This window comes from Centroberyx affinis, unplaced genomic scaffold (genome assembly GCF_046629955.1).
Source record: "Centroberyx affinis isolate AG114_WGS23_722 - 3 ecotype Tasmania unplaced genomic scaffold, CSIRO-AGI_Caff_v1 ptg003179l_1, whole genome shotgun sequence".
Classification (NCBI taxonomy): Eukaryota; Metazoa; Chordata; class Actinopteri; order Beryciformes; family Berycidae; genus Centroberyx; species Centroberyx affinis.
This window is the reverse complement of record NW_027281226.1, coordinates 382067-404048: the sequence shown is the minus strand read 5'-3', so window position 1 is coordinate 404048 and position 21982 is coordinate 382067. Positions and strand designations below refer to the sequence as shown.

At 40.4% G+C, this 21982-nt stretch overlaps 1 protein-coding gene across 1 annotated transcript in view; it reads right to left on the bottom strand.

The window, feature by feature from the left end:
* Positions 1-21982, bottom strand: part of LOC139659956 (low density lipoprotein receptor adapter protein 1) — a gene marked incomplete at its 3' end in the record, with an annotated part of 33750 nt that overhangs the window by 8516 nt on the left and 3252 nt on the right. The window contains exons 2-3 of the mRNA XM_071537978.1: positions 4515-4657; positions 1731-1843 (exon numbers count right to left, since the gene is read on the bottom strand). Of these exons, the coding sequence (XP_071394079.1) occupies positions 1731-1843; positions 4515-4657 (256 nt within the window). The remainder of the gene's footprint in view (positions 1-1730; positions 1844-4514; positions 4658-21982) is intronic.

Here is a 21982-nt window from a genome sequence, read left to right as displayed (position 1 = left end):
ACACACACACCTTGTGGAGGGTCTGTATCTCACTCTGTTCTGTTCTTCCTCTTCTGTTATGCAAAATATAACACTGTCTGATTTGATCCATTCTCTTTGAATCTACACTTCTCCCCTTTCTTTCACCCCTCGCTTGCTTGGATCATGTGCTACAACAATAAAAGAGAAGAAAGGAGTGGTAGCAGCAGGGAGAGGAGTGGGGGGGGGGGGGGGGGGGGGGGCTGATGGAGATGTTAAATCAATGCTCAGTCAACCCAAGTTCTATCGATGGCCCTACAATCTACCCCGAGACGGTATGTAGCAGCATTACCCAAAACTGCCAGCGTTTTAAAGTGGGCAATTAGGCTTGGGTATTCCTGCGATCAAGAGCTCTAGTTATGTTGATATGAATAGAAAAGAGAGATTTCTTTCTAGACAGAAGAGGTGGAAAGGGGTGGGAGAGGAGGGGAAGATGAGAGGAGGAGAGGGGGGAGATCAAAGACGAGGATGATTCCCCCGGCCCGTGGTCTGCTCCAGCTGATAAGGTGGATCAGAAGGGAAATGTAGACCTACGCGTGCGCACACACACACACACACACACACACACGCACAAGATATGCCCCAATGTCTCCTCTGTCCAACCGCATTCACCCTCCCCCCCCCCCACCCCACACCCACACACACATCCCCCTTCCCTATCACAGTCTGTTCTGTAATCACAGGCCAGCCATATGATGTTTAGACTGTAATCCTCAATGACACCAGGCCCAATCTATATTACAGGATCCTATCCAGAGGAAAGAAGCCTGCCAAACATATCACAGTTCACACACTGTTCACTGAGATGTTAACTCCTAGGTTAGAGGGAAATCTAGCATGATGCTGAAAATGGTTAGCTCTCTTTGACATAAAGAGACTGTAACAGACAGCCCCAGCTAACCCTCCCAGACCCCCATTATTGGTTTCCAAGTGAATTGATCAAACATGAGACTCACAACAGCTAAGAGCAGAGAACTGCTTAGTGTAATCACACAAAGGAGTGCATGCAATGGACAGAGGGGAAAGTGACCTAGATAGAAGATACGTGTTTAGTAGTGGAAAACTGCAGCGCTCTCTATAAGACGAAGCAACTTCTTTTTTCATGACTCATCTTGAAGGTTCATCTGTATTTTTTAATCATTTGAATAGTAATAATTGGATTCATGAATAGCCCATTTCATAAACCCATATTAAGTGATCATCTGTGATGTCATCAATATTCATAATGCTCTAACATGCTAATAAAGTCAGACATTTGCTCTATGAAGTAACTGTATGTAGGATGATAATGTCCCACAGCTGGCATGCATAACAATTCCATAACATTCGCTATGACATCACATGCTGTAGTTGCATGAAAGCAGTAGTTCTCAGTGAGGTCACGGTCACTCATGTCATATCAAATTAATTTTACTGGAATAAAAAAAATAGGTTTTCTATTATATATGATTTGATTAACTGATAATCTTAAAGTACATGGCTTGAATGGGAATCTAAGAGTGGGGTGCACATGTGAACCCAGCTAGTGTGTTTTTCTCACTTTGCCCCAGGTTTCTCTTTAAAAATTTACATGAATTCAATATTTATCGACTAATAGACTTACAAAAGGCTATGAGTATCTATTGCAGGTCTCGCTTTAAAATTTTACATGAATTCAGTATTTTTAAACGAATACACTTATAAAGGGTGAAAATGTGAAATTAATAACTTACCTGTATATGGAGACATTCTCTATGAGGTCTGTAGTCTCTGTGTCTGTGATGATGATTCCTTTCGGCGAGACGGTCAGTGTGACTTTCCGGAACTTCTTGGCACTGGCTCTGGCCTGTTGATATGAAATATGACACAGGAAAACACACATACACACAATAAAATCAGATGGAAAAAATGTTGCCTTGTGCAGGGGCAGATCTAGTTTGTCAGTGTGACACAAATGCAAGATGAAATTACTTCTGATAAAAAAAAAACAACCTTAACTGTGACTGTAGCAGCAGTGCAAAATGGAAACAGCCTGCATGAGTCGTCCCAGAAATGTGGGGAATTTATAAAAGGTGACAGAACGGGGGAGGAAAGCTGGTATGTGTAGCCCAGAATGAGTATTCGAGGTCAGGCTGGCAGCCACAAGACTCCCCCTGCCAGCTCAGCTCCATCTGGAGCGCCAAAAAACAAGGTAATAGTGCTGAGCTTGTGCTCTGCGAGAGCGCCTGTTGACAATGACAGTGACCTCCTTACCACCTGATTAGCTAGCAAATGAAACCTGTTTTATGCTGTCCTTTTTAATTTCATATCCACTTGATTTCAGGAAGAGAATCGTTAGAGTGACTGGGAAGGAATAAAGAAAGGGGAGAAAGAAGAAAGAAGAAAAGGAAATTAAAGTAGGAGATTCTCATCAAGCTAGTCACTATAGGCCTATATGTTTATATATTCACCCTGCATAAAAACACTCTTCCATTTTGATGTGTTTGCAGGGGATGAAATAGAAGCCAACAGTGGAGAGAGTGAAGCTGAAGAGGGAAAAGGATGGGGATCCTTGCTTATACAAAAAAAAAAAGGACTTCTCAAGGACAACAGGAATGGTGTCATGCCTTACTGTTGGGGCCTAAATGCCCTGGAGAAAGTGACAGCGAACAGCGTATTCTGTCTGTACCCACAGCACATGCAATATGGGAAACTGACATTATAATGGGGAGAGAGAGGGTGGTGTGCCTGACTGTGGCAGCTTCTTCATGTAGGAAGTGCGAACAGCCACATTTTTCACTGTCATGTAACTAGTGTCGCGCCACGAGGCAAAAACCAATCTGTCAGCTTGAGATACGCCAAGTTCAGACGCTCTCTTGGTTTGGTCCCTTGGTCTCGTCTTCCTCACTTAAACATGTAGCAAATGGAAAACTCACAACTGTATTCAATAATCCCATTCAGGTTGCTTGGTTTCCTAGGGAACACAGACAGAGACAATTGACTTTCCTTTTCTATCCTGGAGTAAATCAATTGAATCTTAATCCTGCAATCAGGTTTGGTTCTGTCTCTAATTGAGAAGGGTGTGTGTGTGTGTGTGTGTGTGTGTGTGTGTGTGTGTGTGTGTGTGTGTGTGTGTGTGTGTGTTTGGGGGGGGGTATGATTAGCTGCCTGTTCCAGGCTTTTCTTTGCAGAGAAAGGATTCCAACAGATTAGCAGCGGCATCCTCATTGTTGGTGGGATGTGGTGAATGAAGTGTGTGTGTTTGTGTGTGTGTGTGTGTGTGTGTGTGTGTGTGTGTGTGTGTGTGTGTGTGTGTGAAAAATCCTAATTCAAGGGAAAATGAAATATTAAGAGATGCTGTTTAAGTTAGAAGATTTTTGTGTGCGGCTAAAAACATACAGGGCTTTCTGTATGTCTACAAGCAGGGTGGTTTAAAATGCAACAGTTTCACTGCAGTTTTAGAAAAACTGCCTTCTGAAAACTGACAGCATTCTGAATTGATGTGAAAAACCATGCTCAGAAAATCCCCTATGCGGCTCAGGTCTGTTGAGTAAACACCACATCACTGATTTGACTGCTGCACATGTGCAACCCATTGATAATCCAGGATTAACAACCATGTTTCCATTTGGCCATACTGACCTTGATGTAAACATAAACACTACCCGGCTATTAGTACACCACATGCCAAGGAGTATGATGGGAAGTTGAAGGTGAATGTCACTGAATTTCAGTGTTTAAAATTAATCTCTAGGGCGGTACAGTCTGTCCGTGAACATTTCAGAACTCTTGTTTCCCACAGCCAGAAACAAGAATAGTTTGTCCTGCTCCCTAATTTGTAAGACCACATTGATGTACTGAAGAAATCCACGGATATTGAACCAGAAAAGATAGAAAAGGTGCTTGTGACAGTTCCCACTATGATTTTCTGGACATAGGGGCACATTTTCTGGCCTGTAACTGATTGAATTACTATGACGTGAAGGACATTTTATATTAAAGTTCAAACACAATCAGTCCACAAAGTCAGTATGCCATTCATTGTCCACAGAGTTACCCCAGTTTGTAATTCGGTATGTTACAACAGATGAAGGTTTGGGTTCTCTGGTTTCTACCTTTGGCAGACACTTGTTCATCCTGATAAAAGAAGGTTAGGATAACATTTGTGAATTCTTCAATTGAGTGGTATTCCCCTTTAAGTCGATCAAACCCAGTGCATTACAGTTTGAGGCTGTAATCTCACTCATATCCATAAGGGAATTTCTATAAAAAGGATCACTGCAGTTTGAAATCTTTACAATGTCACTCTCCTTTTCACATTGCTACTGAATGCACTGATCATGCCATCTGAATTTTCTAGGATGTTTTTTTGCAAATCAGAATCAATACAATATAATACATCACATCATGTACAGTAGTTACAATGAAATGTAAGTATATGATGCAAAACTTGGTATGCACTGACTGTAAAATGTACTATATGTATATTGCATTGCATTATAAAGTTGCTTAAGTCAGCAAGGTGACCAGTGACTCACCGTGGCAACAATCCTGCGAATGGCAGCCGATGCCATGTCCTCTCCTTTGGGTTGACCCACCAGCGTCATGCCCAGGTACTTCACATTGAACACCATCCCTTCCAGCAGCGTCTCCTTGGTGTCTGTCCAGTTCTCTGGCAGCTCTGATTGGACAATGAGACAAGACAATGGAAATCACTGAATGGGACTAACAGGACTGAACGGGGACATATTCTGATGTGTTTGAATAAACATGGTGACTTTTGTGGCAAGCATTTCAACCTGCCCTTTTGTACCCGTGGAGAGCATTATCGTCTTTGCAGATGACTGTATTCTTGTGAATGATGGACAAATGAACATCCATAACATTGCAGGAAAGAATGGTAGAAGTTAATGGAGCTCATCTTGAAGATTGTTGTCATAACTCACAAAAAAGGGAACTGGATTGGTGGGAATTTTAAGTCTGTATATACAAGGCTTCAATTCCCTGCTGTTGCTGTAGCTGTGATGTCCAACAGGTAGCACCAAGCAAGCTGTCCCCTAGCTGGCTACTGCAGGCAGAGGGGGACTGTGTCCAAGCAGACAGCTTAAAATATCTCTCAGTGACACCTGGACATGAGACAGAACCCTGCAGAGGAGCGTCATGGTAATCATCAATCCATGCTATTTCAAAGCATTCCTATAGTTCACTATAATAGGGATAATCATACAATAAACGCAATTGATAAACAGACAAGGAACTGCAAATTCCCATACTTCTGATTGATTCTCTCTATGTGCAGGTATTTCTGCTCATAGCACAGACTGAGATGAGAGAGTGAGACTGACAAAGATAATGAGTAAGAACAGCATAGTGGGCCAGAGAGAGAGATGATCGGTGTCCAACATTCTGCTGGGCTGTCCTGGCACCGAATTCTCCTCATGGGCCGGGCCATCTGTCACCGGCAGACCCCAAGCAGCTGTTGAGGCGTACAATAGAGAGCGGCACCCCCTTACGGCCCTTCCACAGCTCTGAATTATTAACTCATGTTCAATCGCACTGCAGGGGCTGGTTCAAAACCATAGAGGACATTTGATGTTATTTAATGTGATTGCTTAGGCACCTGGTGGACAGCACGGATCATTGCTTTTGATTGTTCTGGAGGAGAGGTAGATGAAGAGTAGGAAAGTTGAGCAATGTGAAGACAAGACGTCTTCAGAATCTCAACAACGATACAAAACAGTCAAAGCATCATCGCCACCACCATCTTTTTTCTTTTTTTTTAAATATTCTATTGACCCCTAAAGGAGAAATGTATCTTTTCACTTGCACCCCTCCACAGGGAGGTCAGAGGTCAGAGTCAGCTACATCACAGCAGCCCCTGGAGATCATGGAGAGGGAGGAGCAGGTGGGGATTCAGTTTCTTGCTCAGGGTCACTTCAACAGGGGGATGGTTGCTGACACAGGGGATTGAACCCATGTCCTCCTGTTCAAGGACAGTCTCCCTATTCACTTTAATTCAAGACATCATCAACTTTGTTCCCACATTTATTAGCTCAGAGAACACAGTCTTAAAATCCAGTCGACTTTCCTGTGCCAAGGAGGGCTCTTTTGGACACCTACATATTTTTAACTTCCACAAACTATTTAAGCTGAAGAATGAAGCATTATGGTGCACACTGAATTATGCACAATTATAGTAGGGCTTCAAAAATGTCATCAGTGAAACACCTCAATTACATCTGATGAAATTATTATACTCACTTTGAAGTGTTAGGGCCTGTGAGATCACAATAAATCAAAGGTTGCATTAAATCAAGTGGCAGAATGTGGTTTAGATGAGAAAAGGCAAAAGAGTAGGTCATAGGGTGAAGATTAGAGATGTAGCCATGTTTAAATGAAACATAATAACTTGATCTGATATCAAATACATTATACTGTAGATTCATAAGGGCCCCAAAATTATGAATAAGATTGATTTAGGCACATACTACTGCATATTTACGAAATCGATCTGAATTTAAAGGTTGCATAGCCCATATGTGGTGCACATGTCAGTTCCCAAAGATATCTGTAGCACAAGGGTCCTAAAACCTATACATAACAGAACTCCAAGATAAATTTAGCCACAACAACTCATCTGAGAAAAGATCTGCCCGAGGAAAAGTGTATTATGCTATTGGTTCCTGTCTAAATGTGGGGTCATAAAAGTGGACAGAATGAAACAGAAGTACAACCCGAATACTCATCCTCACAGCGCAACCGGCATTAACTAGTGGTGAATAAAATAAGTGAAACTGAACTATTACACTATTTATTTAGAGTCCCTTTGATCCTCTTAGGTCACTGGAGCCTACTTTAAAAGGTATAAATGCACACAGAGGGATGATCTTCACAGTCCATAAGCAGCACACTAACTACAAAGCTCATGACATATAACTGATGGGATGTCTTTGGAGTCAGGAAAACAGATTTGGTAATAGTCCTGTATAGATAAATGATTCCCTTTTCAATGAGAGTATTGAGTCTTTTATTTTTTTCCACGCTGATATCAGCATTACTCCTGTCAAAGTAACAAAGCACAGTTTTGCTCTCTTGGAAAAACAATGCTTCCCTTCCTCGAGAGCCCAGTGTCCACTACTCTCTTTTGGCTTAAAGCCTAGATCCTTTATGCACCTTAACTCCTGCCAAAGCCTGTTGTGAACGGAGGGATGTCTCACAGATCTAAACTGCTGACAGAGTGCAACTCCTGGTCAAAGAGGGTCTCTATGGATCCATTCTCTAAAACCCTAAAAGCCCAACCAAAATGCCACAGCGCCACAATGCTAAACTGCTACAGTCCATATCGTATCTCCACCAGGCAACACACATGAATTATTAAAGAGCTTCATGTTGATGCTGCAGGCTTTCAAATATATTATCCCCCCAAAAGAGGAACGCTTAAATATTTAATAAATCCTGTGTGAGTGTGGGACTACAGAGGGACTGGGACTGATAAGAGTGACAGGAACAAGCGGAGTGAAACTAATTGGATTTTAACATGTTAAAGCAAATACTGGGGAGCACCGAGAAAAATGTGCGACTGAGACTTTCCAGGAGGCCGGTGTATTTTTGAACAGCGAAGAACTACTACTATACGTTTGTCATCTGTGAAAATGTGTGTGTGACTGTGTGTGTGTGTGTGTGTGTGTGTGTGTGTGTGTGTGTGTATGTGTCAAGGTGATCCAATTTGAAAGAGCATGAAACAAGATTACCGAGGGAGAGGCCGTGGCGGTGCACTGACGTTTGCATCTTTATTGAACTGATGCCTGGCAACACTTTCACACCCGGGCTGCTGCAGAAAGCGCACGGACACCATTGTGCTCCCTCAAAAAGCCTCACAGTCAAAACCGAACACACAGTAAAAGTATCAATGCATTACAATGAAGGCGCAGAGCAATTTGAGGATATTTTGCTGCACTGGGCCAGAAGGATATTCACATAAAATCATAATACGAGAGCCATGAGATGTTGAGCGCTGTCGGCTTTCCTTACAACACAAAATATTTAACACTCTACTGAGCCAACAGCTGAACTAGCGCAGTATTTCGCAGCGCTTGAGCCGACCTGGGCAAGTCTTGCTGTAATATAATGGGTACCTGGGGCTCTGCGAGCCTTGAGCTACATCCAGCGCTCACCAGCTGGCTCTTTGAGCTGCACACACTGTGATTTAATTTGCACTCAAAAGTCAAAACGATACCCTGGTGGATTCTGGTCTGGCTGAACACCTTACGCTGTGGATTAATTAATAACACAAACACAAGCACACAGATATCCACACAGGCATGTCCATAATCTAACATATGCACGTAAATAGGCATGCAGGGGGGGCCACCCATCCACATACACACACAAACACATCACATTTTTTCCCCAAGATACCATCATCTCAATTAACTGCGAAGGCTGCTGGAATAACTGTGCGCTCCAGGGTCAAAAAAGCACAAGCATTCCCTGTTTTCCTTTGCTCATTTTTCCCACTGGTCAGTAACTAGGCCATTCATTCTGAGGCGGTTTCACACACCATCTTTGATACCACCAGCTGCTTTAAAACGAACATGCATTTGAATGAGTACAGCATCGTAAGTCAAGTGTTCTGCTTGCTTTTCAAACCCAATTGACATCCCCGCCCTCCACCCACATCCTGATATAATCTCTCCACTTTACTGTTTTACTCATCCTTTGGAACTTTGAATCTAGGACACCACCTTGACAGGAAAATAGGCCGCACATTCAGGGAAGATGGTGGGCTGGGATGGTGTGTGTGTGGGGTGGGGGTGTGGGGGCGGGGGCGGGTGTAACTGGTTTTCTGATTCTGCCTTGAGGGGAAACCAAGTAAAGCAAAGTCCTTCCTTTTCAAGAACTCACTCTTCTTACTACTTCCTTTATTCCCTCTCTCTCATCCTTTACTCTCTCCCTCTCTCTCTCTCTCTCTCTCTCTCTCTCATCTAAGAAGCTGGTTTATTAGGGGGGCATTCGATACCCCTCAATCACAGCTGCAAACCATTCACCAAACAATAACAACAACAATAACAAGGAGGCAGACATGGCATCAAACAGCATATGTTGCTAGGCAACCACAGCCTCTATTGCTAACAATCCAGCAGTGGCTGTGGCGGGGGGGGTGGTGCATCCAAATTACATTACTGAACACCTTGGCTGGGCATCAAAAGAAGCGTACAAACCACATAAAGTGCTCGGATAACACTGGAATTAGATAGCCTGCGCTCAGAATTGGAGCAGTGCGTAATACCCCCACTTCTGGAATCACATATTACACACCCAGTGGGCCTGACTTCAAACCTCATGTCATGCTATTTTCAAATGTTGCCACCCCTACTCTGACTGCCTTTCTATGTTTCCACACTTAAACAAATCTGACATAACTTAAATGTCATTGAACACAACCGCTGTCTTGACACCACCATAAGAAAATATGGTATTGCAATAGATAATAATAAGGAGCGAGTTTTATCACAGAAACACAACAGTGGTTATTTGTCACTGCCATGTGCTACCACAGTACCACAATGTTATGCAAATTATGGTGCCAGGATGACCTTAATTATGATAATAATTAGACCTGAGTTTTGTACTAGGCCTACATGATCATTGTAGAAGGATGGTGGAGGAAATGTATACTTGATTTCCTTGCAAACTATCAGGGCTTGATATCTTTTTATGGGACTAGCATCTGGTGAAACAGGAGTACACAACACATTGCTTATCCCATTCAAAATAGTAAAATGATTTACTGAGGAATTGTTTCCAAAGAACAAATGTTACACCAGTGAAATTTAGCTGAAGGAGAAATCAGATTTATTTTTGAAGAAAAAATAAATGGGAAATCCAGCTGCAAACCCAAGTAAAATCTTCTTGACAAATTGGGTGTTACTGCTGTTATTGAGGCTACGGTGGAAAATAGTCAATTCATACCTTCTCTAGTTCCTGTATTTGACTATATATATATTTATTTGCAGAGTTATATGATGATATGGGTCTTTTATGGGGGAAAAGCAGAAATCAAAGCTGAAAATGTCATGGATCTTTGTTTATAATGGTTGGTGTTTGCCATGATGATCACTGGAAGTCATAGTTTACCCACCTTTTTATTTACACTACATCAGTGTGAGTTTCTTGAGCAACAATATTCTTGGGTGCTTTCAGCGTCCCTAAAAAGTATAACACTAAAAAGAGACTAGAGTTTGTGTCTAATTCTAAAAACATTTACATATTAAGTGGAGTGGACCCATTAGCCTTTGTGTCTACAGAAATCATTTCAGTTAAGCTTTTATTGCATTTTCCCTGTCAGGAAAAACATCTCTGGAGTGAAAGGAATTCAGCTTCATGAATCAAGTGTCTGCCCCGGAGGTCCTCAGTTGAATCAGTGCTGGTGTGGATCTTTCAACATAATCCCCTATTCACCAGGAACTCCCAGTAATTGCTTTCACTTCAAACACCCTATCTGCTGTTAATCATAATTATGATGCAAGTTATCTGGCATATGCATGGCTGGGCAAATAGAGCTACTGCAAGGCAAAAGCTGTTCAGTTCAGACTGGGAATGTGGAGGAGGAAATCTTAAGTCTGCCAAGTAATTGAGTGAGTTCGCTTTGGAATCTCACAGCAGAGACTGGATTTTCTCTGACAAGAAAAAAGGAGGGAAATTCTGACACAGGTGTCGTGTTGGCACATCAAACATGACATAGCATATCTAATTGGCTGTCAAAAAGTGGCTGGTTTAACCAAATTATGAAGAAGCGCCCTAAAAGTGAAGGAAACACTATAGGTCCAGACTACTTTATAAAAAATATATTTATGGGTGTTTATGGAAGGGCGAAGAGCTGTGAATGTAAAGTATATATCGTACATGCCTTTTCATATACTGTTTGTTTCAAAGGTATACAAGTTTTAATGTGTATATAATACACATACAATAATAATACAAAAACAAAGCTGTACAATTTTAATAAAAGAGTAGGCAGGTATAGAAAAATACGTAACTACTTTTGAAACAGACTGTATATATTCATAAAAAGGAAAATACAGCAGGAACTACATTAAAGAGTTTCCTCTAATATGCTAAATGCTAATTGCCTTGAGCTACAGTCATTATGCAAAACATCGGCCTTGACCCTCCCATCAGAAACCCTCTTATGAAGCCTCTGTGAATCACTAATTAGAGAGGATCAAACCAAAGCTCTCACACACGACAGTCAAACAGTCTTATCTGTTCTGTTCTAAGTAGCATGTTTTGTCCTTAGGACTGTCCGGAGACTGAAATGGGATTAGGACGGGGGTTACTTTGTGGGCGGCCATTGTAACATGCTGTAAATCAACAGCCAACAGACGTAGGAACTTTGTCCCCGATTGACTTCCTTTATTCTATTTATAGCTCATATCCTGCAATAAAACAGGTGCTAATGTTTGCTCTGCAGACAGGCAGTGACAGTTAGATGTCTGTCTCTGAGTCACGATGTCAGATGGTGGCGGAGGATCAGGAGATCAGTGTGGATGGTGCTTTGGTGGAATAGGATTGACTCAGTCCCTGATTGTAAAAGAAAACACAAAATGGGATAAATCCATGATTTACTTTATAAAATAAATAATAAAATCCCACAGTTGTACCATTGAGAGTTGGTTGAGCATGAGAGTTAGGTGGAGGTGAGCTAGAGGGTCACCAATAAACTAAACAGTGGTCACAGTTTAACACCATTCATCACTTCTTACCAAGGTCTCAGTGAGTCAGTAGTGACAAAGAAAGGGCATGTGGAGCCAGGCTCTCCAGCCCTATTCACTTCACAAAGAGACCAATTTGCCAATGTTTGAAGGAGAGGAACATGTATTGTGCTGCACCTGATTTAACACCGTATAGGAGGCTGTATAGGCGGCTTTTACTGTAATGCATGCTAAATGGCCCTTTGAGTTCCTATAAGGACTAGAAGAACAAATCCTTGAGCATAGTTACAATGTGTTAACCAAGCAAAAAGAGCAAATGGGACTCATCAAGCACTGCAGGACTATATATAACCTATGATATAGTCTAGGCTTGTCCTTGTTACATGAGGGCTTTGATCAAGAGGGCTTTGTTAGAGTCATTAGTCTATTGTTATTGCCTTGTTGAATGAACAAAACACAAGGCAAGGTCTGTCCTTGCATTTTAGCAGCAGAAAACAAAGTCAGATCAATGAATAAAATAAGGCATCTAACACTAGTGTAAATTATTTCACACAGACAATTCCTCATATCCAAAAGATGGGGGATTGTTCAGTACGCAGACTGTTTACGATCTCTTGACAGTTCTAGTTAATCACTGACTAAAGGGCATTAAATATGGAGGTGACTTGCACAGTGAATGTCCATTGAAAGTGCCTTCCATCAATAATGAAATGACTCAGCACTCACCATATGTCTGTGCCTGACAAGTGGGTTGCTACTGCCAAATTAATGGTGTTGAGATCTTCCCAACATGAAGCGACAATTAACATAGGTCCCACACAGCAAGGTCAATTTGTCTGCCCACTGGCCTATATGTGTATTTCATTCAAACTGAAGTCACTTTATACATTTCTAAAACAGCTTCCAAATCTGTAGAAATGGGCATTTTAGAGAAAAACTTGAAGAACAAAAAAACTGAGGAGTATTTAATACTTCATAGGGGTTTCTGTCAACACCTACATGAGGAGGACCAGTAAGAAGCAATAGAAGAACAGGAAGGCTTGCCAGAATTGTGCCAAAACAACATTACCGCATGAACAATGCAGACGCTTCCATACTGGGGGAAATCTTTCCTTGCAGCTATTTATTCATAAAGCATAATCGTTCAGCACCGTGGAAGGATTGTTTTCATTAGCAATTCAAACAGTGGATGATTTTCTCTCTGCTGATACAGATCTTTTCCCCCTGGAGTCTGCTGGCTTCCTTCCTTTTCAACATCTTCATCAACTATAAATAGCTCCCTCAATAAATAAAACAAACCAATTCATGAAATAATAGGTTGGGATTTTGTTTCATTTCAAAGGGTAAAGCTGTGAGTCGTTAAAGGAAAATAGAAAAATCCGGACCTCCTCATTTGAGGCAAAACAACCCCAATCCCCATTTCAATTTGAGTGCGAGGAAAACAACACTTTGCCTGGCCAATCATTAGCTTTCTCATCCATTATCACACCAAAGCAAGCAAGCTGCTTTCAAGAGCTGCTGATCTCATTTGAGACAGTGTGGCTCTGTGCCCCTTTAATAGATGAGGGCTTCCCGTGGGAATCCCCTCTAATGCGGTAGAGCACTTTAGACCCCTCCGACTGACTGATGGATGTTAGTCTGACACAACCGGATGCCTCAGCTTCTGAGGTCTCGGTCTCTGGAGTATCATAATAAAGAAGGGGTTAACACAGAGAGCTATGCTGTATAGTGTGGGAATGACTTGAAACTTAAAAGAGCAAACTGCATGAGACTAGCTGGAGTTACATTCAAACTAAATCACACAGTTTTTCTCATGCCAAATAAATGTTAACAGCAATAATCTAAAATAATTAATGATTTATATAATCATTTTCAACAAAATGGTTTCCAAATTATCAAAAGAGCTAATATGCAGCAATTTTCCCTTAATTTTCAGTGGCATGCAAAGATTCAGTAGATCATCAACTGGCTGCATGATTAATATAAGGATGATTACAGAAATCAATTAAAAACCCATTCAATTATCTCCACTGGTTTTCAACATCAGCAGCTCATCTTAATTAGATTGAGAACCAAGACGTCAAGATAACTAACATCTTATGAGAAAAAAGTAAAAATCTACCGGTCTTTCTAGTTCTTTGTTTTAGCCATATACTAGCATGCGTGTTGCGTATCCATACGGCACACAGCTACTGAACTTTTACATTTTCACTTTGAGGTTATTTTTAAGAGTGGGTGTCTCTGCTCTTACTGCCAAGCTCAGATGGGGACATGATGTGTCAGAAATGGTTGGGCAAGTTTGAATTTTTCAGGAGAACAGAACACAGGGATGGCATTTCGCCTGCCAGTGGAGGAGGGAGCAGGTTCAGCTGATACACACACACACACTAAGGGAGGCATCTGCAGTACCTAACATTTTTCTTTCTCGCTCTCTCCCTGTCACACACACACACACACACACAAACACACACACACACACACACAGAATAACAATGGAAATATGTTCAAAAAGAGTCTTACACCGAAGCGACTGCATATCCCATTTCACAGACAGCTGCCATGGACATCAAACACAAAGAGGACTAGAATGTTAGGACTTTGCTGTGCACACTTAACAGGAAGCTGGTGTGTGTGTGTGTGTGTGTGTGTGTGTGTGTGTGTGTGTGTGTGTGTGTGTGTGTGTGCGTGTGTGTGCAAACGTTGCTGCAATAGCATGAACAAGCAGCTCTCCCAACACGGGGTCTCTCTGTTTCCTTGTGTTGCATAATTCACTTCACTGCAGGCCAGGGAAGCGACTTAGTGTTGAAAAACACTTTAGAGAGTCGGCACATTTCAGGAATGCCACACTGTGTATGTGACAGAAACACAGAGTGCGGTTATGGACTAGAGAATATGAGAACGTAGGAGGAGAGAGTGGGGAGGTGAAAGAGAGAGATAGGAACGTAACTGTGTGTTTAATTTATGTTATCAATACATGCAGCCCTCTGGGATACTTGACATTAACATACACTGAATGTGCAACATATTAGGGATGATTACTCTTTTCATGAAGTACACTGATGAGGTGAATCCAGGTAAAAGCTGTTATCCTTTATTGATTTCCCTTATTAGTGTGATGCACGATAATGTCATGTGCCACAGGTAAAATAAAACAGTGATCAGCAATTACTTACAGACAGCTGGAAATGCTTTTTCTAGCCATTGCGTTGTACAGCTTTGTCTCCATTTAAATTCAATCGTTTCATTCCAAGTCACTATACTGTATATCTATTAAAAAAAAAATAATAATAATAAAAATCAATGCCTGATATTTATTATTCAATAATTATGGTCAAAAAATATAAGGAATTAAGTCTTTCACTAACTAACTAAGGATTCAAGTTACCTACTATCCTTTTAAGTACCATGATTTGCTTTAATTTTGTGCTATCATTTTGTCATATTAGGTGCCACTTTTTCAAAATGGTGGATGTCTCATTTTAGAACAAAATGCTTCACTTGTTAGATAACTTGAAACATTATCACGGCAGTTTCCCAACAGACTGTTGGCTATTAAAGCATGGACTGGGTGAACCCTCGATTCTGATTGTCTGGACTGTGGAGAGGTGTTTACTTTGAGATAAATGGACTGTTTTGACATGGCACTATTATCACTGTTTGACATTAATCTGCTATCAGGATGTAAGCATTCTACTGAGCCAACAGCTGATGCACTGGGACCAAATGTGGTTAGAGGTACAGCATTTATTCAGTTTTGGGAATGGCTCAGCTGTTCCTTAAACCTAGCTGTGTCTCTGTAATCCCTATTATCACAGTAAGTATTGTTAACCTAACTGACAGTGATAAATTTAGGCCTAGATAACCTAGAAAGCCTATGAAAGAACATACTGGTAAGAGTCACCTAAATGTAAACCTTTACAACACAATATACTGTGGGTCAGCCTCTTTCCCAAATATGAGAATATACAATATACACTTGCCATAACACAATTCTCAAGGGCCTCACAAAGAAAATCAATATAGAGTAGAACAGTAAAATATGATGTGCAGCAGTTTTTAATAACATGAGGCTGAGGCTTTAAAATCAATATTTGCTGGGTGCAACACCGCAGAAAATACACTTGCTGCTTCAAATGATGCCGGTTCAAGACAACATGTGAAAAGAAAAAAATATCACCACCATGAAAAATTAAATATCTGAATATTGAGTTGAAACTAAGTTATTGGAGGATAACGTTGAGCCTAAGATACCACAAAATCAATATCAATGTTTATTATTGCTGTTCCTGAAGGGAAAATTCAAATCCACCAGACTATGTACATACTGCATGAACACCACAAGTCCTTTGTCTACATGTCTAGTGAAAAAAACTCAGGAAATATTTATAGAAAAGTTAGTATGGGGAAAATCAAAGTGATCAAATGTGCGACAGCAGTTGCACTAACATGTCTGCACTGGATCCTTCACACGTCCTTATTCCACAGTTTTTTTCCCAAACTCTTCTTTGTTTTGACTATAGGGCAAGAAGGGGCACCCACTGTTTAATGTATCTTCTATTCTGATATTCATAACCCATAGGGAATAAAGGAAAATCTCCTGTCTCCCTGGCACAGTTGGGATTTTAAGGCATTAATACAGAAATGATAGTCATGGAATAAAAGACAGACGGGCCCCCGCTAAGCTTTGATTAGGTTTTAAGCCCAGACCTGTGACAGGAAAAGAATGTAGTAGTATTTGATTTAAAAAATACCCATAGCAATTGCAGGATTAGAACATAAAAGACAAGGAAAGAGGATTTTTATATATAGTCTGGGCAACCAGTGTGATTATTTGGGTGCACACACCCGAGTGCAAATAGCATCGTTCACACCTGCCCAAAAGAACCACACTGGAGGAGTAAACACTCCAGAGTTTAATTAAACTGCTCCAAACATGCTAAGTGTGAATGAATCGATTGAATGAGGAAAAAGCAGTCCCAATTTCCACTTCTGTGACTCAAAGTGGTGAGGCTAGATTCACAAGGGAATGAGAAACAAACTTTGTTCAACAGAGGATAGCACAGACTGATCCATACAGACAGACAGACTGGCATTCATTTTTGCTGCACATAAATATGAAACTTTGACATGCAAAGTTTCCAGTACATTGCCGAACCACTGGGAAGGAATACCGGATTAATGTAAATGTCACAGCTAGACCACTGAGCAATTAAATAAGTGAAGAGCATATGAATAGCTTCACTACTGATGAAAACTAACCCAAGTGTCGATGAAATATTTGATATAAAACCTACAGTAATGCCAGACACAAAATCCTATTAGTTAAGAATTTATTACCAAAAGAGAATGTCACTGAAAATGTACGTCAAGAAGTTCCAATCCAATGTGAGTAAGAGAAAAAGAAGAGTTAAGTAAAAAAAAAAAAACAGACAAAAAGAAAGTGTGTGCAGAGCTGTCACAGGGATTGCTGTGCTTTTGACAGTAATCCAACTAATCAGACTCTTGGGGGGGATTGTGCTCATGCAGCCCTGTTCTGACCAAAGTGGAAAGAGTCAAAAGGTCTGGCACTCACACAAAATCCTCTCTGCCCTTATTCTTGCAACTATATAAAGCTGTATTTGAACATTATGTGTACCGAGTCATTTTGCTAAATTTTCCCCCAGTGAACTAAAAGGGAAATTAGGGCACTTATCTACTTTATGGCCAATGGCCCATGATGAAGGGCATGAAGTCTAAGGTAATTTTTGAAGGGAAAAATATACAATGTCCTTTGAAATTATTAAAGGCAAATCTACTATGAATATTGTCATAAAATTTGTGTTGCTCCAGAAGCATGCTGATGGTGGTGGAAAAAAACTCATTTAAAACAAGTTCTGATTATCTGAAGTTCTGATTATGTTTGTCGTGACCGAATTCAACAGATCTGGAGGCTATACCAAGAGTCTGAATGACTTAAATTCATCAATTCTATGAAAAAGATACCTTTAAACGTTTGGCAACCGCTGATCTTTGAAATATTTTTTCTCAAGGAATCCATTACGCAGGTACTTCCCTCAAAGTGTGCTCCAAGAAAACTCATTACAAGCACTTTATCATCTTATCTATCCCATCATCAGTATGCAATTTGAGAGACTGATGAGTCTGTGAGCATGAGTTATGCAAGTCTCTTCAATTAAAATGATCTTTTGATATTCTGAAGCTCAGCTCAGAGCACATATTTCATTTCACTGGTTTTCTTAATGAGTGTCCAGGTTGTCTGGACCCTGATGACCACAAAGTGCAAAAACTGGATGTTCTTTCATGCAGTGTATGAGAAAGAATTAGACAAAACTTTAGAATAATGAAAGTTTATAAACTTTAACAAACTATGATTTCATGATGAAATAAATAACAATAAGGCTTACTTATCATATTATAAATATTTGTTGCTGATTAGTACATCATTAGTAATGACATTAGATACAATTTTATATCCAATTCGTAAGTGATCAATACTATTACTATCTCTACCTACTATAATGTTAACAGACCTTCATATCCTTTTTTAGGATCCCAAAAAGTTATCAATATTTTTACTAATGATATATAAATTGTCTGTTGATGATTAACAACAAATGCTTTAATGTTTAAGAAATTATTTATTAAGGTTAAATTGTTGCACTGGACTGTACTCCTGTCTTACTCATGTCTGACAAATTGTTTGTTTAGACCAAAAAAGGGTCTTTTTCAAGATCAGAGACCCTTTAGGGTCAAAACGTCGATTAAATATCCTATGGCATCGGCATGAGTGTGCAGTTATCTTCCTTTTTTGGTCTCAGCTTATTCCCATAGCCAGCACCTCTCTCATTGGTATGTATTTTTTGTTTCCTCGTTGGAAATTGTTTGTTTATACATCTCTTAAAACATCTGTTAAAACATCTGTTAAACAGTTGTAGCCTGAGGGTTTTTGTGGTCCCTAATCTAAAGTTGAAACTGTTCTTCATGTGCAAACATGCATAAGGGTTTTTTAAGCTATGTGTAAGATATAACTTTTCCTAAGTATTTCTAATCCTTTATGAATGTGCTCTAAATGTATCCATTAATTGTTAAACTATTTGCAGCTCCTAATCTTAAATTGCAACAAATAATAAGTCTATAAACATCAGAATGGCGATGCGGTGACAGCAATTCACCTTATTCACATGGTAACCATATTAGATTTATGTCAAACAGCAGATGAAAACTCAACTGGTCTTTGAACCAAAAAATGAAGATATACTCAGATTCGATACCATCCTTCAATATCATAAAGAGATAAGCAGAGTGGAGATGGTCCAAATGAGAGGCTGCAACAAAAGGAACACCCATGATATTGATCCATAATGTTAACTCATAGGCTATTAGCAGTCAGCTACTTGATGTTGTTAACATTATATTTACCTCTAAACCAACTAGGTTGAATTGTGTAAGTTGTAGCCAACAACTAGCTGCAGTTTTAACCAGATAGAATCACCTAATCTAATGCTAGCGTTAGCTAGCAGACACGGCTAACATAAACAACTTGTCTGTCAATATAGCGCCACTAAGAACATGAAGGATAATGTTAGCATTTTTAATTATCCTACTATAAAATGAGGAAAACTCTGTTGTCTGTCTGTCTGCATCCATTTTGCTCCTCAATGGGTTGGCCAATCAATCTGAAACTGCACATGGGCATTGAGCATTGGCATAGGCAGGGACTGACGAAGCAGATTTTTCCATTTTCTCAAATTTACGCTGTTTATGCGCATTTTTGGCAAGTCTGCGCGGAGCATCCCCAGGTATGGACTAGTACAAAAGATAAAGGCTGTTAACACTTACAGTTACTGTGAATTGAGTTGATTATAGTCTCAGAGGATGATATAATAATGTTTTCAGCCTTGTCGCAGGCTGTTTAGCAGTCTATAGTGCACCAAGGTTGGTCTGAACCGCAACAAATGACTTACTAACCTTTACAAATGTTTATAGACTGTTAATTGTTGCAACTTTAGATTAAGGGCTGCAAAAACCTGTACAACTGTTAACAGATGATAAAGCATTTATGTAGGTCGAAGTACACTAGATAGGTACTAGATGTACAAAATGATGTACCAGCAATAGTATTCTGTATAATATGAATCTGATGTACATTTTTAACTAATGTCATTAGCAATGATGTACTATTCAGTTACAGATGTTGACAATATGATAAGTAGCTTATTGTTATTTAATTCATCATTAACTCATAGTTTAAGGCACCTAAACATTTATTATTCTAAAGTGTTACTGAATTGTCTGGGGGAAAAACAGTATCGTTCCATTTAACTGGTTCCTACATTTCTCCATCTTTCTTACTTTTTCTCACCCTCGGCTGTGTGTGTAAGCAAGTCTGTGTCAATCAATACACAGGGTAAATGGATTGAATTTTGCCTGCCTATGGAGTGTGTGTGCATGTGTGTGTGTGCGTGTGTGTGTGTATCAGGCTAGGGCTTTGGGCTGTGTGTAAGATTTCGATCCATTCTTTGTAATTGGGGGCATGACCACTGAAAGCAATGCCACTTTAATACCATGCAATACCATAAAGTATCTGCATTTTTTCCACTTGTCCCTCAAATAACATCGCAGTCTTATATGGGCTTTTCACTGTACACAGCCATCAGATTCTATTTGGTATTCATTATCAAACACTGGACACTGGGCAGTGCGCTGGTGTTGCTGTGTGTTACAACACTTTCCCCTCACTTACATGGATCTCCTCGGCTCACGTTCAGCTTCTGCCAAATGATCTGACATTTTCTACATTCAAAGCGCTACACACAAAGCCGCAGCGATAACACTTTAATTCTGCATCATAACGCAAATCCAAATGACACATCAGCCCCCAATGTTCCAGTCACACTTATTCATCGCATTCAAAGCATGGAAATACCCTGCGATTTGATACCCACTCATCCCTGCCTTTATCCTCCTCTTTGACATTCCCTTCATCATTATCCCGTATCTTCTCTCCACACCCCCCACCTTCCCCCCCGCCCATTGCTTTTGCTCTTCCTCATTCTCACTGGCATCCCCCTGACTCATGGGTTCCTGTCTTTAACGAGCCATTGAGAGATAATTGCTCCTTGAGGGGCAGCGCTAACTGACACCACTGCCTCCTGCGTGTCATTCAGTCAAGCCCCTGTCAGCTTTAATAGAACTACAGGCTGCACTCGCCGCCGGAGTTCCCAACCAATTGGATCTAACGGCTGCTGAGTCCACTAATTTCAGATCAAGCTTCTTGCTGAGCGATGTAGGTAGAGTGCGTATTCTGACATTTCCCTCAAGGCAATAAAGCATAAGAATATAATAGAAGCACACTTGAGATGTGTATTCAAAAATTGCATGAAGGTAATTGAGTTTAATTATTTGCATGACTTTGATATTATGATCGCACGACTGTGCAGCAGAGACGAGATAGGAAACTGCAGCACTAGAGGATTTAAAAAATACTAGGAATGGGACAATATATCAAAATGCATTGCAATATTAGCTCCATTTTATTCTGCTGTAGTAATCACAAATGAGACAGCTTGCCCATCACAATTTCACAAGCTCTCCATCCAAATTATATTATTTGCACTTTGGAATGACATTTTTACATTGTTGTTTACATTCTATCAAGTCAGTGCCATTGCTTGAAAGCTTTGTGTCTCAGAAATAAACATAATTCTGCACAGTCATACTTTGTTGTCACTCAACTTTTATTTATTGCATCGTATCATGGTTGTACTGAATCATGAACCACATATCACATATCGAATCGTATTGTGAGATAAACATATCGCCACATCCGTAAAAAATACTAAACTCAAGGATGCAGTCTCACTGGTTCATACTCCTTTGTCCCACAAATTGTCCTTTGTCACACAATTCTGAGCTGTGGTGAAGACTGTACAGTATGTATGAGCCCTTGATGCCAAGGGCAAATGTGTGTGACCTTTGAGACACAGAAAGGTTGTTACTGCTTCCATGTGACGTGATCCAAAGGGATGGCTTGCACTCTAGGCACACGCTGTGTCCTCTTTGGTCCTGCCAGCAGCCGTGACCTCAACAGATGACAACAGGCAACCATGAGGGGTAATGGGGAAGTGCTGCACATGTCATTTTTCCCCTGGCCAAAGAGTTGGAGCCTGGCTTTATTTCTGTATAAAGATGTCTGGAAATAGCGATCTTATGTGCAGGAGGTAGAGTCATATCCTAATTCTGCCTGTCATAAATAAAAATCTCTCTGAAGCTATTTTTTTTTACTAGTGAGC